This window comes from Arvicanthis niloticus, chromosome 23 (genome assembly GCF_011762505.2).
Source record: "Arvicanthis niloticus isolate mArvNil1 chromosome 23, mArvNil1.pat.X, whole genome shotgun sequence".
In the NCBI taxonomy this organism is placed as follows: domain Eukaryota; kingdom Metazoa; phylum Chordata; class Mammalia; order Rodentia; family Muridae; genus Arvicanthis; species Arvicanthis niloticus.
In genome coordinates this window covers 17,490,032-17,508,493 of record NC_133430.1, presented here as the reverse complement: position 1 = coordinate 17,508,493, position 18,462 = coordinate 17,490,032, and the positions used below count along the sequence as shown (strand labels likewise).

At 41.4% G+C, this 18,462-nt stretch overlaps 1 protein-coding gene and 1 pseudogene across 2 annotated transcripts in view; one reads left to right on the top strand and one right to left on the bottom strand.

Moving 5' to 3' along the window:
- Rps6ka5 (ribosomal protein S6 kinase A5) overlaps window positions 1–11,464 on the bottom strand; it is a 164,016-nt gene extending 152,552 nt beyond the window's left edge. The window contains exon 1 of one of the 2 annotated variants that reach the window (XM_076921407.1): window positions 11,326–11,464. In XM_076921407.1, coding sequence (XP_076777522.1) covers window positions 11,326–11,446 — 121 coding nt within the window. In that variant the 5' untranslated portion in view covers window positions 11,447–11,464. The remainder of the gene's footprint in view (window positions 1–11,325) is intronic. The other variant, XM_076921408.1, reaches the window with a different exon arrangement.
- LOC143436629 (translation machinery-associated protein 7 pseudogene) lies at window positions 2,250–2,460 on the top strand (annotated as a pseudogene).
- Window positions 11,465–18,462: the final 6,998 nt, after the last annotated feature.

Genomic DNA, 18,462 nt, shown 5'->3' with positions numbered 1-18,462 from the left:
GTTACCATTAGACAAAACCTTGAACCTATTTATGAATAGTGCAATCCCAAAGTTACTTACATGATCAGATAGATAGAGTCTCTGTGTCAAGTATTAGATAGTTATGGTAGAAGCCATTTCTAATTGTTTTCTACTAAAAATTCAATAATCCTCAAATGGATGAATGTAAACTGCCACCTTTTTGCTCAATTTATAATGAAAAACTTAGGTCAAAATTTTGAGTTTTAATGTAGGTGGCCAATTACATATGTTCCATCCTAATCCTATGATGTTTGCTTACAAATAAATGGTGTGAGTATAAAGGAAAGCTAAGATCACAGGAGCTGGTTAGTGCAGATATACTGCTAAAACTCGGTGTATTTGGACAGCAGTAACACTCACTTTACAACGTCTTTTGATTAATACTTCCTTTAAAAAAAACACATAAGCCCAGATCAGATTACTTACATGGTTAGAGGACAGAGTGCTCCAACTGACTGAATACTTCAGTTACTGATTGGATTTTCTATTTATGTAGAAAAGTGCCCAATATAAGGAAATCCCTGTGTATAGTCTCAGATTTCCTGCCTACAAAAGTCCTTTGAGTATGCCTTTATTTTACTGATTATTTTGTATCTGATCAAAAAAATAAAAGTTCTACAATTAATCAGAGACCTCACTTTCTTTTCCTTAGAATAAACTAAAAAAACAAAAACAAAAAACAAAAAAACCCCAGAATGACAAAGATTTTACTTAAGCAAAACACTAGAAAGTCAACTGTCTTCCCACATTTTCCATGTTATTTGTGCTATGTATATATGTATTTAAATATAAAGATACTTATATATTTTAATCCACACTTTGGTGTAGAAAATATAAAGGGAATATTACTAGGAGTACATAAAGAAAAGGAAGAAAAAACAGAGAAATACAACTGGCACAAGGGGAAACTAAGGCTGCAATCACACAGTCAGATGAGGGGTGCCATACACCCCCAATACAAGTCTTCCAGGTCAGGAACACCAGTGCATGCCTGTAATTCCATCTTTGGGAAACTAAAGCCTCCTGCTTAGGAGGCTCATTGTAAGTCAAGGCTACCTATGAAAAGCTGAACAGCTGGTTCAAAACTTTAGGGTAAGATCAGAAAGGAATGTCACATCTGGAGGTCCAGAAAGGACAACATTCTATCTCTACAAAAACTGGCACTGTTATTATGTTCAACATAAATGGTTTAATTTACTGTTCCATGTTCTGTTACACAGCCCTTGGACAAAACTGTCTCTTGGTGCAAATTGAGCTGCTGATTCAACGCATCTTCAGGAAAATGTTCTGGTTTCATACTGTTGCTAGAAAGATTAACATGAACTTGACGGCTTCTCTTTTCTTACCATTCAAGAAATCAGAAGTCTGAAACTGAGGTAAAAACCAAAGTGACCACAGAGCTGTGTTCCTCTGAGACATCACCCGACATCAAGAGGCTGTAGGTAGTCATCCTGCCCAGCTATGGCACCACCCTGATCTGCTTCCACCCTCAAGGCACCTCTGACTTCAGCTCTGCCTACCAGTATGATCAGATAAACCAGGGTAATCTCTTAACCCTAGAAGGTTTAATCACACATGTGAGTTTATTTTGCCATGTCATATGTAGCATTCACCCAGAAATCCTAGGATTAGAATGTTGGGTATCTTTAGGAAGAGGAAGAGAAGTCATTATTGAGCCTACCACATGAGACTTCATCATGAGCTAAGGAGAGGTTGAATTGGTAACATTTTTTATCCTCAGAACCCATATAAGAAAAAAAAAATCTGGGCCTCAGAATACGCACTCCTTTACATTCCAAATAATTTGGTATAAAAAATTATTTACATTATTTTTCAGATCAGGAATACATAGAGTATAACTTGCCCATATTCATAAGACAGAAACAGGCAGATCCTAGGACTTACTAACCATCAAGCATAAGCCTACCTGACAAGTCTTTTAAAAAAAAAAAAAAAAAAGTAGATGGTGCCTGAGTTTGTTCACTATCCTTCACAGGCATGCAACATGTATGTATGTACACCTGCACACTTGCAAACATATGCATTTGAACATGTACCTTAAAAACTCATTAGCATTACCTAAATTATAAAATAGCATATTAAAAGTCTACACAACAGTATGAGTCACAGATGAAAACCCAATCAGAAAAGATTTTTAAATAAAAGAGCCAATGATAGAACTCTTTTAAGAACCAACTTTCCAGTCTGGTGAAGGGGCTGAAAGCACCATGTCTGGCCAGGAAGGTGGCAAAAAGAAGGCCCTGAAACAGCCCAAGAAGCAGGCTAAGGAGATGGACGAGGAAGATAAAGCTTTCAAGCAGAAACAAAAGGAGGAACAGAAGAAACTCGAGGAGCTAAAAGCCAAGGCTGCAGGGAAGGGCACCCTGGCCACAAGTGGAATTAAGAAATCTGGCAAAAGGTAACCTGTTCCTCACATCGGAGGTGATGGACCCTCCTCTTCCATTCCTATGTAAACATCTGGATTCCCTGCCATAACACCTTTGCCACTACAGCTAGAATGAAGTGTTATCCTGGAGCCTGTTGTTCTACATTGTAATAAACTTTTGTAAAAAAAAAAAAAAAAAAAAAACAATGACTAAAGTGAACAATGCAATGGTTCTTTGTCTCAAGTGTTCAGCAGTTCCTACCTCAGCTGTGAATTTAAAGTGAACCCAGCCTAGAATCCCAGCAGAGCCTACTGTTCCATCTTCATTCTACTCTGAATTCTGTACCGCTGTGAATTAAATCAATTCATTTAATATCCTAAAAAAAAAAAAAAGAAAAGAAAAGAAAGAACCAAATTTACTTTCTCTATTCTAAATAATGTAATACTCAAAATAACCATTTACATTACTTTTCAGAGGCCAAGAACATGTAGATTTTTTAAAGAAGAGGCCCACTGAGACAAAACTTGAATGTGATAACACACCAAGTACTATACTAACAACTGGGAACTGGAAAGCTGGAGATGGCTTTGTGGGTAAAATACTTGCAATGGGACCTGTGTTCAGATTCTCAGTACTCACAGACAAACTGGGCATAGTGGTGCTGTAATCTCAGCACTTCTGAGGCATAGGCAAGTAGATCTAACAAAAAAAAAAAAAAAAAGGAAAGAAAGAAAAGATGGTGTCATGGTATTTGCTTGTAAACCCTTTATTGGGAGGCAAAACCAGATCCCATGGGCTTTCTGGCCAGGCAGTCTAGAAAAATGAGCTCCAGGCACACACAGAGAACTTTATCGCCCTATTCTCCCTTCAGTCTCAGGGACAATGTCTAATGGATGATTGAAAAAAGAGGAAAAAGTGAGAGTTTACTTACAGTTTTGAGGATAAATGAAGTCCAGAAACTCATTTGATTTGGGGAGGAATAACTACATTTGAACAAGAGAGACATTGCTAGAAACAAACACAGCAAGGTTAAGATTCTATTTTAGGACCTATTCATGTTCCCTGATAAACAAGATAAATGCAGGAGATATTACACCTTTGCTGTGAATATAAAGATCTGTAAATCATTCAGAGAATTCAAAGGTGATGGCTGTGGCAGCCTCTTCCTCCCCCTCTGCATGTGAGGACTGACATTACTCAACCTGAAATTAACTGTGAAATTAACCAACACAGGAGGGTGTCAGATTTTCCCTAGAGGAGCTCTCACGAATCTCTTGTTCACATGAAAGAATTCAACCCTGCCCATCAAAACATATCTGTCTGCAGTTCCAAGGCACACTTCCTTGCTTTACAGCAGAGGGTTGATATAACATCAGATCACCTAAGGCTTTTCTCTATACTGAAAATATAAAACACACTTGAATCCCTTTTGATATGACATTGATATGCCACTCTCTTTACTTAGATTATTTTCTCAATCTCTTACATTCACAATGGAAATTTTTAAAGTGATTATCTTTTAGACTATTAAGCATCTAGTTGCCGGGCAGGGGTAGGAGGAGGGTGGTTGGCAACAAGACAGCTTGGCAGGTAAACCTAAAGCCTAGTGGCCTGGATTCAATCCCTGGAACCTATGTAAAAGTAGAAGGAGAGAACCAACTCCATACACAACAGAGGTCTACTCTTTTTCAGTGGGATTCTACATGATTCACTTGGTAAAGTAGTAACTTTTAAAGCAAATAACAATTCCTGGCTTTTGTATATTACACAGAAATACTATAAAACAACAGCTTAGTTCTAGGTAGTATGTATGTCATCCAGTGCAACATTTTGCTTTGCAAATAAGAAAATTTAGGCTCAGAAAGGCAAATAATATACTCCAGGTCATACAGAAAGTTAACTAGAAGCAGATTCAAAACTACAGCCTATCCTCTGACCTCTGTTAAATCTTTACTTAATACTCCAAATAAGAATATCAGTAATCAAACTCTACAGGGAAACTCTATAGTTGGTGACAAAAAAAAAAAAAAAATCAAGATTTTTTTGAGCAGCATCACAGAATAAGAAAGCAGATACCTTTAGTGAACAATAAACACAAAGTCCCCAGCAAAATACCAGTAAATTGACTCCAGCAGCGTGTAAAAAGGATCATGATCAAACAGGGTTTACCAGAGTATGAGGCCATCCTAACACACAATAATCAATCAATGTAATAAACCTCATCAATAAAACAAAACTACAACCTCATCATCTCATGATGAAGAAAGAGCATCTGACAAAGTCCAGCACCCTTTTACAATTTAAAAATTCCCAAACTAAGAACAGAAGGAAACTTTCTCAATTTCTACGAGACATCCATAGAAAATCCACAGCCTACCCTATAATTAGTGATGGATGATTAAAGCTTTCCTGCTAGATACAACACTAGACAAGGATGTCTGAATAGTTAGTTAACATCGATAGCCAGGGCAATTAGACAAGAAAATGACACAAAAAGCATTCGTATTAGGAAGAAGTAAAACAAACTGTCTCTCTCTCTCTCTCTTTCTCTCTCTCTCTCACACACACACACACACACACAATATACATATATATGGATATTAAGATAATCACTATACAGTCTAGTGAATAAAAATACTAAGACGTACACTAAAGTACTATTAGAACTAATAAACTAGCTCAAAATCAACAAGTTTATAAGACACAATATATCTCTAGACACAACATTCCAAAATTAAAAGAAAATGATTTCACTATAATTCTATTATTATGCATCAAAAATTAAATACTTAGGAATAACAAAAGGATGGACTTATACTCTAGAAACAACAAAGTATTGTCAAACAAATGAAAGAAGAGCCACACAAGTAGAAGGACATCCCATGTCCATGGCTCAGACTTAACAAGGCAAAGACAGCAACATTTTCAAACTCATCTGTGAACTCAATGCAATCTATATCAGAACATCACTCAAACAGCTTCTGTGAAGAAATGGACAAGACATACTAAATTCATATGGAAAAATGAAGGGACCAAGAATAACCAAGACAATCTTGGGAAAAATAAAGTTAGAAGATTTATACTTTCTAACTTCAAAACTAAGCTTGTAACTTGCAGTTTTATGGTACTAGCTAAAGAAAGACATACAGGCCAATGAAACAGAACTAAGACTCTAAAATGAATCTATATATCTATGATTAATTAATTTTTTTCAAAGGTGCCAAGATAGGGAAAGGGCAGGCTGTTCAAAAATGGCACAAGGACGACAACTGAATATCTACATATAAAATGTGAATCTGGATCACTACCTCATACACTATCTAACAATTCAAATTCAAAACCTAGTTGTAACAGCTAAAAAGCATAATACTCTTAGAAGAAAATGAAGGCATGTCTAAGGCAGAACAAAAAACAGTGGGACGAACAAACTAGTTTTTAATCTAAATTAAAGCCTTTCATGCTTCTCAGAACACCATCCCCCCAAAATAAAAAGCCTATTCAATTCATGAAAAAATTAGTATTTGCAACCTTGTATCTGATAAGAGATGTGTATCTAAAATAAAGCATTTTCAATAATAAAACAGAACTCCTGGTTACACAGGTTTACATTGTTGAGACTGTTGTCTCAAAATAGGGGGTTGAGGGAGGAAAGAAAGAAACCAGCTGCAAAATAGGCCAAGGATAGAAGTAAGCATTTCTACAAAGATACATAAGTAGACTAGGTGCTTAAAAGCATATACAACATCAGTAGAGAAATACAGTCAAAGCCATACTAAAAGATACTATTTCACTTATTCTAGTGTGGCTAAAAGCATAATAGATTATAACAAACACTGGTTAGGCTGTGGTGAAAATCCCTCACACACCAGTGCTGGAAAAAGTTCTCAGTTTGAAAACTTTGGCTCCATAAAATCCAACAATTTTATTATTGGTAAATAGCCACAAAAAATGAAAACAGATCTGTGAAAAAGTTTGTCTACAAAAATGCATGGCACAAATACAATAAATTGTAGCATAATTTATCTCTGTAACTATGCTACAATTTATTGTATACTTAAAGAGGATTGTATAGTATGTAAATTGAATGCCTTAGACAAAGCTATTTAACAAAAGCAACATGCAGCTTCCACCGTGTTCTCTTGGATCACTCGTTTGGGGAAAAGCCCACTTCTGTGTCCTTCCAACACTCAAGCACCTTTATGAAAAGATCCACACAGAAAGGAACTGATACAGCCTGCCAAATAAATATGACTGAGCAAACAAGCCCAGATAAGTTCAGCTGTAGTTCTGGCTAACATCTTAATTATTTGGGGAGCTTTGAAATTTATTTTTAAAATGTCATTTCATAATTTTACATAATTACATAAACTTCACATATGTACGCTGTATTCACATCTTTTCCCTCTCCACCTTTCCCATACCTCTTCCTTGTTCCCTCTCAAATTTGAGACCCCCTTTTCTCTAATTACTGTTGCTGCATATATACAAATAAAGCTATAAAATGCAACCTGTGGAGTCCATTTAGTGTTGTTCATATGTAAATGATTTTAGGGTTAACCACTGGTATTAGATAAGGAGGCTCATGCCTGGGGAAGACTGATTCTCCCTCCCTGAACAATCATTAATTTCTTAGCTCTTCATCTAGGGGCAGGGCCTAAAAGAATTCCTGCTCTTGAGGATCTGAGTCAGAACCACCAACTAAGCAACTCACACATCCCTAACAAACAGAAGTCACATTCCATAAGCCATTAGAGTTTCCATTGTTACTATACAATAGACAACCTTTTGCAATCCTCTCCCTTAAGTTAGGCAGTTTCCCAAAGATGGAATCAAATGAATTATCCCCCCAGCAACCCTTCATCTTCTAAGAGTTTAGATTATCTCTATCCATGGTTTTGCTGTAGTTGTTGACATGTTAGAAGGAAACAATCCTATCACCTAGTCTTTATTGAATGAGCCAAAAGCAGACACCTTAGGAAAACTAAGCCAAGAAAGCCAATGAATTCTCTCAGAATTTAACTGAAACTGACAAAAGGATGGTATCTTTCAATAGCAGAAGCCATAAAATGTAGAACTTTAATCCTGTCCATTTTCTACCTCCTGGGAGGAACCTGGACAGCAATGAAAAAACTTGACACACAGACTAGAAGAGATTTAAGACACAGCAAAGGCAATGTAAGTGTCTGGTGCTAGTGATTCTTCAGACCTGCCTTTCCAGTGGAGAAGCCACGTTATTAACCACAGCATGTAAAACAGCACTCATGAGGTACATAAGAGGTGACAAAATATTTGTTGAATAAACGAGTGAGTAAAATAATCTCCATTTTTCCATTCATGTTCAACAGTTACATTTGACTATTTAAAGGCTAATGGTTTTAATATTTCTTTTGTTGCCTTTATACATTTTGTTTCTATTATTATACTTAAGAAATAATACATCCTGATTACTGGTTTTTATAATCTCTTCCTCTACAGCTGGACACAGAATATTTTCTTTGGTATCTTTAACACCAGAAAGCAGACAATGCTCAAGAATTTATGTTTAATTGATTTGCTTAATCTTAAATTCTGCATTCTTCAGCTTTTATAGTTGCTGCCATCAATTTATCAAGACCTGACATCTGCAAACCTTGCCCTTATTTTTCATCCAAAATTGAAATCACTCAACAAATATTTGAAAATCTACCACATGCTACCGGCTACAAATAGACAAAAAAGAAAAAAGTTTCTGCACTCAAGGACCTTACTATCTGACACAGATAGGTGTGTGTGTTTCTCTGTGTGTGTGTGTGTGTGTGTGTGTGTGTGTGTGTGTGTGTATGGGCACACACATGCCACTACATCCATTCTTACCTTCCATTTTGTTTAAGACAGGGTTCTTTTGTTCTTCAGCACTGTGTATACCAAGCTAGCTGGTCTACAAGCTTCCAGAGACCCTTCTGTCTCCAACTCTCACGGTGCCATACAAGTACTAGGATTATAGATACACACTACTATAGCCAGCTTTTGTGTGGGTCCAAAGGATTCAAACTCAGGTCTTCACACTTTTATGGCAAGTACTCTATTCCAAAGAGCTGTCTTTTCAACCCCAGGTAAATGAATTATTATAGTACCATGTGTTATGATGGGCAAGATACATACAAGCTATTCAATAGCAGCAAGGATTACAAGGAGTTTACACTCTGCTTTAGAAGGCAAAGACACATATGATAACTGCTAACCACCCAATGACTTAGTTGTTTTCCAAGTAGATTAATTCATACATTTTACAGTAAGATCTGATTTTGGAATAGCATTTTAGATTTTCATTCAATCAACATTTCCTACTATGGGCCAAGTAACCCGAATAACATTTTCCCAGTAGTATCTCATTCAATTCCTACATTTTACAGATGAAAGGAGTAAGCCTGAAAGAATGCAGTGATTTCCCAAGTCTAAACAGCTAGCTAAGTGGCAGAGCTGGTATTCATCATCATGTCTTCCAACTCCACGACCAGGTTTGCCATACTATTCAGTCTACATAATGGAGCCATTTCCATGCCCTTATACTGGGTTTCTAATCCCATTATTATTAGTATTCTGTCTAAACTCCACTTCCACAGTTATCTGGCAACGCCCAGGTATGCTCCTCCCCACAGTTATCTGGCAACAGCCAGGTAGGCCTGGCCCACTATAAAAGGGGCTGCTTGCCCCCTCCTCTCTCTCTTAATCTCTTAAGATCTTACTCTTAATCTCTTCCCCTCTTACCTCTCTGTCCCCTCCCCGCTCTTCCTCTCTCTCCACATGGTCATGGCTGGCCTCTACTTCTCTTCTTCCTCTCTTCTTCTTCCATCTTCTTCCCCCCACCTTTGCCCTATCTCCTGAATAAATCTCCCCCCCCCCCCTTGGAACCGTGTGGTCTGGAGTGGTCTGTTTGCTGCGGCTGAACTTCTAATAACAACTAACAATTATCATTTGTTCTATGGCATACAATACAATCACTAACTACTAACCTGAGAAGTGAGCACATCAGATCACACTGCCCTAGCTCCTATTGGAACACCCTGTGCTAAGAGGAGCCCAGCTGGCTGGTGACTCTTTCAAGCTTTATTTTAACAGTGTTTTTGACCATTACATCTGACTAGTTGTTCACATGCTTAGCAATACATTTAAATGACCGTTCCCGTCCTTTGACATTACTAGTGAGTTCAGTACAGTCTCGTCATCCATCAGAAGAATTTCTAAACGCAAACTTGATGATTCACACAGTTAGTTGAGAAAGGGAAATAAAACAGTGCTCATTGTTTTCTACAGAATTAGCATTGTTTGCAAAATCCAGAAACTGAGCAGTTGGTTGACTACTAACAAACAGGTTGCCCCTTGGTCCTTTAGCAAAAGACTGCTTGCTGCATCATGATCAATGGCTGAGCATATAAGACTTCAAGGAGCAGTTGTTGCACTGTATGATTCCACACACTTACAGCAAGAAATCATTATGTAAGACAGGGGTGGGGGGGAACCAAAATCCTCACTCTAGAAAACATGTGACACTGCACCTGCTGTAAACTGGGTATTAATACTAGATACATGTATACTGAGAAAATGGCTTTAAATCCTGTTGAAAACATCAGTTGTTGATTAAATTTGGAGTTAAAATCTCAACCAAGGGAATCTACACTGGTTATGTGAGAGACTCAAAAATACTATGGAACAACTGGGTCAGGATTGCATTCTAGAGTCAGAACCATCAAAACTGCAGTGCGTAAACTGATAGATAAACTGAGAAGGCATGAATTTAGCATCTTATACTAAGTCATAAGACGGGCACCTCAAATGCTAATGAGCAAGCTCATTGGAAATAACAAAAACTAAAGAACTACGGACTGTGGCTAACTTTACCAACCTGTTTCAGTATGTCCCCAACAGCAGCAAGGTGGATACGGTTTCTACCTGAAACCTACAACTTACCATTTGGGTCTATTTAAGACAATGTGCCATAGACTTAAGTGTCAAAAAATCTTAAAACCACTGACACTAATAACAATCGAGCCATTATAACACATTCTCCGTTCAAAAATGATAGTGTGTAAGGGGGAGACCTGACAACATGGGGCCGGGGGAGTCCCAAACTGTACCAACTGATACAGATAAGAATTTTCCAAAATAAACCCCAGAATTACACAATGAAAAGGCAAAAGTAAAAAGCTTAGCACACACAGCTTTACTGATCTCCGACACAGGGGATGTAAGCGCTGAAGTCGCCTAGTGAATGAAGCCTTTCACCTAGAACTTTACATCTACTGAGGCTGCTTCCCAAAAGACGCTGGCAAATAAATAAATAAACAAATAAATAAAGAGAATAGTACTTCAAGATAACTCTGAGAGGAAGGACTCAATTCCAGAGGCCCGCGAAGCCTCTTTACTTCACCAGAGACTAACCGGGGACTAATAACCCTCAAGTATATCGGTCGCAGGATCGCTGTCCCTTAGGGATGGTATACACACACACACACACACACACACACACACACACACACACACACTCCCTCCCCTCACAACCTGGACCACCCCGGGCAGAGGTGCAGGGTAAAGTGAGTTCAAGCTCCATCACACACAGCTCCACACAGCTCACCCCCTGAGGCAAAGAGCACCTTTCCCTCAAGACAGCGTGTAGTGACAGATATGTCACCTATGCAGAAAAGGGGCCATGAAGGCATCTTCTCAGGCCGGGCCCGAAACTGGGGTCCCAGCAGAAGCAAACTTTTCCTCTCCTTGCCCCAGAGCCTCCCAGGACCCCCGGACTACTCCCTGCCCGCGATGCCCCGCCCCGGGTCCGTCCCCCCCAGCCCGCGCCCCTCTTGGCCTGTGCGCGCGCCCATGCCGGCTCTCAAGCGCGCCTCCGCGGCTGGCCCGGCCGGCAGAGGGCGGGGTCGCTCACCGGTCCGCAGCTCGTGCTTGACAGTAAGGAGCTGCTCGCCGCCGTGGCCGCTGTCCCCGCTGGTGCCCGCGCCGCCGCCGCCGCCGCCGCCGCCGCTGCCGCCGCTGCCCTCCCCCTCCATCTTCACCCTCTTTCCGATCGCGCGGGTCGCTCAGATGGGAACCTGATGGGACAGCAGACGCCCCGTGTCTTCACAGCTCCAGGAGCCGAGCTGCCGCAGCGCCACAACTCCGACACTGAGGCGAGTCTCTTTCCCGCTCTGGCCGCGCAGCTCCTCCGCCTCCTCCCCTCAGCGGGCACCGCTAGTACGGCGCAACCCCGCGCCCTGCGCCTCCACCTCCTCCGCCAGGCCGCTCCGCCCACAGCCAGCCCAGGAGACAGCCCTGAGCCACCAGCGCCATTGGGCGCAGCGCGCGCGCGTCTGCCAGCGCCCGTTCCCATTGGGCGGCCGGTCCTGACGTTTCACGAGTCGCCCCGCCCTGCTGCTCGAATTGTTGTTGCTTGGCGGGGAGGCAGGAGAGGGAGGAGCGCGAACGCTCCCATTGGCAAGACCAATGATTCGGCCCCACCTACTCGCTTTGGTGCGCACGCGCAGGCAAGACCTTCCCTCCCCTGACCTCCCCAGAATGGTCACACCCCTTATTCCCCAGCTTCGATCTGTTAGTAAACAGTGTCTAGTAGTCAGGAGGCGCTCCCGACCTCTGATTGGCTACTGCAGAAAGAGGCGGGGAAAGACGATTGGACTGTTTGGTCCGCCAATCACCGTGGACAAAGGAGGGTCCTGGAGGGAAGCACTTGTCACCCACGTGTTTGCGCGCGCGCGCGGGCGTCTGAGGGTCTTAGGCAACGATCCACAAATGTATGACTGTATGGAAGATGCCATGTCCTCGAATGATATCATTCGCTGTAGTTAGCACTAAATAAATTAAATGGATTTTGTGTTTAAATTCAGGTAGGGGCCGCAAGGTGGTTCTATCGGTAAAAATGCTTGCAGCCAAACGTGGACAACCGACACAATTCCCATACAGTGAAAGAGAACTAACAAGTTGCCCTCCGACCTCCACACAAGCTTTAAGGGCACGCATCACTCACACAAGGCAAAAATAAATTACGTTTACAAATTAAATACAGGTAGTTCCTACACACAAAAAGTCAAGGTTCTGGCTCGGGGTGAAAAATTTGGAATAAAAACTATTTATCTTTTTTTCTTTTCCTTCCTTCCTTCTTTCCTTCTTTTCTTTTCTTTTTTCTTTTTGTAGCTTAGTCTAGCCTTGACCCCCTGGTCTGTCTGCCACCACCTCCCAGTGCTGGAATTAGGAGCATGTGCCACCATCATGCCATGTTTATGACGTGTTGGAGATTGAACTCCAAGCTTTCTGAATGCTAGGCAAGCATTCTACCAATTAATCTACATCCTCATCCTAATTTTTCATGTTTAAAAAACTCAGAGTGTAGAGAATCATAAAATAAGATACAATTTCTGCTCCTGAACAGCTATTAATGGAACTGGAGAAATGGACAGCGGGTATACAGGCACAGGAAACTCCAAAGAATTTAAACAAAACTGTGGAGCAGTATCAAGTATTAGAGACTCGCACAGATGGCAACGATTATTCTCAAGGCTTTTAGGGCAAGGAGAAAATCTGGATAGCCAATTTAAAGGACAAGTAAGACAAAAATACCACTGGAGACATTTCCCACAGAGGTAACTGTGGGCCTAGGTCTAGAGGAGATCAAATACAGGTGGGCTAATTGGTAGGCTACATGAAGTGTAAGGGAAACAGCTGTATAGGAGAGGTAATTTATCTTTATTTTCCTTCTTGTAAAAAATCACCTGACAGAGCAACTTAAAGAACAGGAGTTGCCAGGGGTGGTGGCACTGGTCTTTAATCCCAGCACTCAGCAGGCAGAGGCAGGCAGACCTCTGCAAATTCAAGGCCAGCCTTATCTATATAGTGAGTTCTAGGACAGCCAGGGCTACACAGAGAAACCCTATCTTGAAAACATCAAAATGAGAAAAAAAGAAAGACCTGGGCATGGTGGAGGGGGGCTCACATTTTGAGAATAAAGCTATCATGGAGAGAGGAGGCATAGTGGCAGGATCAGAAGACCACTTGGTCACATTGTATCTGTAATCAGAAGCAGACAGAGCTAAACCATGGTACTCAGCACTCTCCTAGGTATTAAATCTAGGAGCCCCGCAGAAGGGTTTCGACACCCAGCTAGAGCGGATCTTCCCTGTTAAGCCTCCCTGGAGATGCCATTAAAGGAACACCCACAAATGTGTCTTCTAGGTGGTTCTAAGCCCAGTCAAACTGAGAATGAGAAGAACCATGTCCGTAAGACAATGAGGACTCTTAAATGTTACACGGAACTGCAGATATTATTTAGTACAGAAGTCCCATGCGCTAGCTAGAACAGCAAAGTCACTTTCTTATAACTTGTATCCCATGAGGCTGAAGGGGAGAGAGGACTCACAGGGAAAGAATCCACTGCAAGTGTAGCACTGACAGCTTAATTTCTGTAGCAGAAAGAGGTGATGATGAGAAGAGAAGAGAGTTGAGCATAAACAGCACAAAAATGATCTTCTAAGTTGCACATGGATTAGATGAGGAACGAGCAAGCTATCTTCCTGTTAGAGGCCAGATAGCAAATTCAAGGCTTTGTGAGCCATAACTCTCATTTATAACTGCTCAATTCTGTTGGAAAGCAGTCAATAAAAACCAGAAAGACATCTTAGGGGTTGTGTTCCCCTAAGATGTCTTAATGGATATTGGAATTTGAGTTTCACATGCCATAATATATTATTGTTTTAATGCCTTTTCAATCATCCAAAAATAAAAATAAAAAACTTATCCTTAGTTCATGGGCCATTAAAAAAAATAGACAAGACTCCATAGTTGGCAGATTTTTTTGTCAAAGTACCATCAAAGAGAGAGTGGAGCCATTTAGGAGCCCCCATTAGATCGCTGCCACAGCTCCCTGGGTGAACCTGCCCCCGATGCCTGTTTTGCTACATTGTAACTACATATGTGTTATGTGGAGCCAAGCAAGGGATGTGTGCCGTTGTTCATTGGTTCATGCAACAACTTTCACTGCTGTTATGTGCCCATTACTGTGGTAGGTGTCAAGGACATATTGTACACAAAACAGATGCCATCCTGTTCCTTATAGAGATTACGGTTTAAGAATGGAAATAAATTGTAAGTAATCACATACATTAAGAAATTTCAAGCTTTTCATTATGCTCACACCATAAATAGAAATCAGTGTGCTGTACAGGATGCATTGGGAATACCTGTTTAGGTTAGAGTTGCTGGAAGGCTGTTGTATGGAAGTTTGATTTTTTTTTATGTTAATTCAGAATCTTTAGAGATGCATAAGATTAACTAGGACTTTCAAAAAAAAAAAAAAAAAAAAAAAAAAAAAAAAAAAAAAAAACTGCCCTAATGCGCGTCAATCTCATTTCCTCTTCTTGGGCAAACAGGAAAAACTTTTTTCTTTTTTCAGTTCTTTTGCAGCTAGGTTCTTATGACAGTTGACCAGTGGGTAGACACAGCCAGACACTTTCAAAACTGCCCAAATAACCCCATGCACAATTGCAGTCTCTGGCAATAGCTTTGCCTTCTGCAGCAACCACACAGGCTTCTCTCTCTCTCTTCTCTCTCTCTCTCTCTCTCTCTCTCTCTCTCTCTCTCTCTCTCTCTCCCTTCCTCCCCCTTCTCTCTCCTGCTCTCTCTTTCATTTTGTTTTGGGGATTTTTTGTTGTTGTTGAGACAGGGTCTCACTATATATAGCTCTAGCTGTCCTGGAACTCACTCTATAGACAAGGCTGGTCTAAATTCCCACAGATCTGCCTGCCTCTGCTTCCCAAATACTGGGATCAAAGGCATGTACCACCATGCCCAACAAGCCATGTTTTGAATATGGAGGTACTTAATTTTGAAGAACCCCATCCCCCGGGCTGGATTCTCACTGGAAGAATAACCACCTGACCTTCAGTAAGTCTTTTAAGTATAATCTACTGATGTGGTGGGTGGTTACTACAAAAGCATAGTATTTCACAGGGGAAGAAAGTTTAAGGATGACGTTCAGAGACTGATAAAGAACCTGTTGCACTCAAGAGACCAAGAGGAGGCCAGTGGAGTCTTTATTACCATAAGAAGGGCATGCTATGAGATGTATAATCAAAGACATAATCACAAAGTATATGTCTGGTCTTATTAATATTTATGAGATTAATCTATCCATGAAAGGGATTTAAAGTGGAGAATGATATAATTGGGATAGTGTTTTTAAAAGGTTACTCACTGTATGTGTGTAGTGTATGTGTGTGTGTGTGGTGTGTGTGTAGTGTATGTGTGTAATGTGTGTGTGTAGTGTGTGTGTAGTGTGTGTGTAGTGTGTGTGTGTGTGAGAGAGAGAGAGAGAGAGAGAGAGACCTGAAATTGACCTCTGACCCCTATATATAGATAGATCAGTTGGTATTCACAAGCAAGCTGGTGGCCTGGCTTACTGAGGTAGTGTGTTCTATATAAGTGTGCCGGCTCCCTATCCCTGGATGTCTTCTGCCAGCAACTAAGTGGAAAATGAGGACCAACACCTGAAATTGTCCTCTGACCCCTATATGTCCTGGTCCTCATTTTCTACCTACTTGGAAGCAGGGTATCTTTGTCACTGTGGTGGATAGCCAGCCTCGCTGGCCCATGAGCTACCAGGGATTTTCTTGTCTCTGCTTCCCATTTGCCATAGGAACACTGGGAACATAAATGTGAACCCAGGCTCTGGGAATCTGAGCTCATGCTCTCATGCTAGTGCAACAAATGCTTTACCCACTGAGCTTTCCCCTCACATCCCCAGATCTGCATATTTTACTTATTTCTAGATAATTTTAAAACTGCAGAAGAGTTGCACAAGTAACCGAGCTTAGAAATAAGAATGAGTGTCACCTTTCGTACCCAACACTGTGCTGAGTGACAGGAAAGGACAGAAGGGGTGAGTTAGGGACTTGGGAGGACTGGGAACACATTGAAACAGCCACTGGGAGCAATAGATACAGTGAAGTAGCTTTGATAATTGCTGACTAGCACTGGGGTCTCAAATGGAGTTAGCACCCTGACTCTCACTGTGTGTCTTTCTCTAGTAATGTACATCTGCCTTTGGGCTTGAGATCAGCAATTGGGCAACAACTTGGCTCAAATGAATGATCCAAGGGCCTAAGTGAGAAACAAAAGCTATGGAAGGTGGAGGGGACAGAGTCACATGGGGGAGCAGGATGAATGGAGTTCAGGAGCTGGTGGTAACACAGGTGCACAGGTGAGTCTCCAACCCCAATTGCATCATGGGATTCCCTTCTTGAAATACCTTTAAGAGGAGAAAAGATAAATACTTGAATAATTTGCCCCGAGTGTGGCCTGATCTTTGGGGTTTTCCTAAAGCTTCCCCCTCCCTCAGTAAATATAATGTACATCTGGGTTGTAAGGCACTGCTCTGATGTATATAGCCTTTCCATTAGAGGATGATAAGTAAGAACCAGTGGAATTTTGAAAAACTAGCAGCCTTTCAGAGGTGGTATCACAATTAGATAGTATAAGGAAAGACATCATAAAGCCAGGTTTATATATGTAATTTGTGGAGGGATCTGCCCCACTCTAGCCCACATAGCTCCCAAATAAAAGACACAGAAACCTGGTATTTCTATTAACAAGCTGAAAGCCTAAACTGAGCAGGATCTGAGCTATTCTAACCTACATTCCAGCCACAGGCCCAGTGTTACTTTCCAACTGACTTGCTTTGTTTGTTCTGCTCCATGTGTGTACTCAGGGTAGTTTTCTTTTGGCCACATGCTCATGGTCCATCCTCATGGTCCATCCTGCCTTATGCCAACCTCCTTCTTCCCCTACTTTATTCCTTCTCTTGTGGTCCCTATCTGAGACCTCCCTACTCAATCTCAAGTCGCGCCTTCCTCTCTCCCGCCCAGTCACAGGCTCTAGCCTTTTCTTATCCAATCAGAGGCTAGTGGAGAGCATTCTTTATAGCACATTTACAATGTCAATACAATGCCCATGTCCAGACTGCAACCTGATCTTGGGATGAATCTTGGGTCAGAACTCAGCATCTGAATACTGAACACATTGCACTAAACCAACCGCACCATAGGCTGAAAACAATGAATAAAATGACTAGAAATGTAACCAACTGGATCGAGGTAAGAGTGATAGCAAGAAGTCATGGGAGGAAATTAATGAAAAATGGAGATAATTAGTGCACTTTGGGCTGTATGTAGCAACTGTAACTTAGGAAGCCATCACTGTCCTAAGAGATGGGCACTTGAAGAGAGCAGGATCTGTCCACAACACGTTTGGAAAGTGAAAATTTTTAAGGGAAGTCAGGTCACTGCTAAAGCTGAAAAGAAACATCAAGAAGAAAGTTGAAAGTATTCATTTTCTCTTAAAATTGACTTTTCCTGTGTTTGGGGAACAGACATCTTTACTCAACCTCTGAGTTGTAAGCAGTCATCTATGGTACCATTCCATGTAGCTTCATAGATTTCAGCTACATCCCTTTTATTGGCATGGGGGCTGAAGCCCACAAGAGGCTTGACACTGCTGTTGAGCAGTGGCCTGTGAGAGGCAGCTGGGTACCTGGTCGAACAGGCTTTGAACCCCAGAGACCCTCAGGGACGGTAGGAGTTCAGCCTTGCTCCTGGACCCCTGGCTCCTTTCACATAGCTACAGCCCCTCCCACACAGAGAGGTTTGTGGCTATCAGTCATGTAACACAGGTAGAAGGTGTGACTACAGGCCACAGAGCCTCAAGACAGACCTCCATATTCATGAGATACCTAAAGGCCAGAGGGCGTAGCCAATTAAGCATTCCTTCCCAGACCCTCCTCCTTGCAAAAGGTATTTAACCTCAGGCCCACCCTGAGAATACAGGGTATAGCTTCATCCATTTCCCACCATGACAATAAATATCTTAAGACCATATCTTAAGACCATGGACTATCTCTCTTCTTTGGGGCCCACCATGGGGAATTGTGAAGAAGGTCTTCCACTACAGAGCCACAGTCTAATCTCCCACCAACAACCTCTCTACGCTCCAGCCACAGAGACACAGTCAAGTGAGTCACCATGAC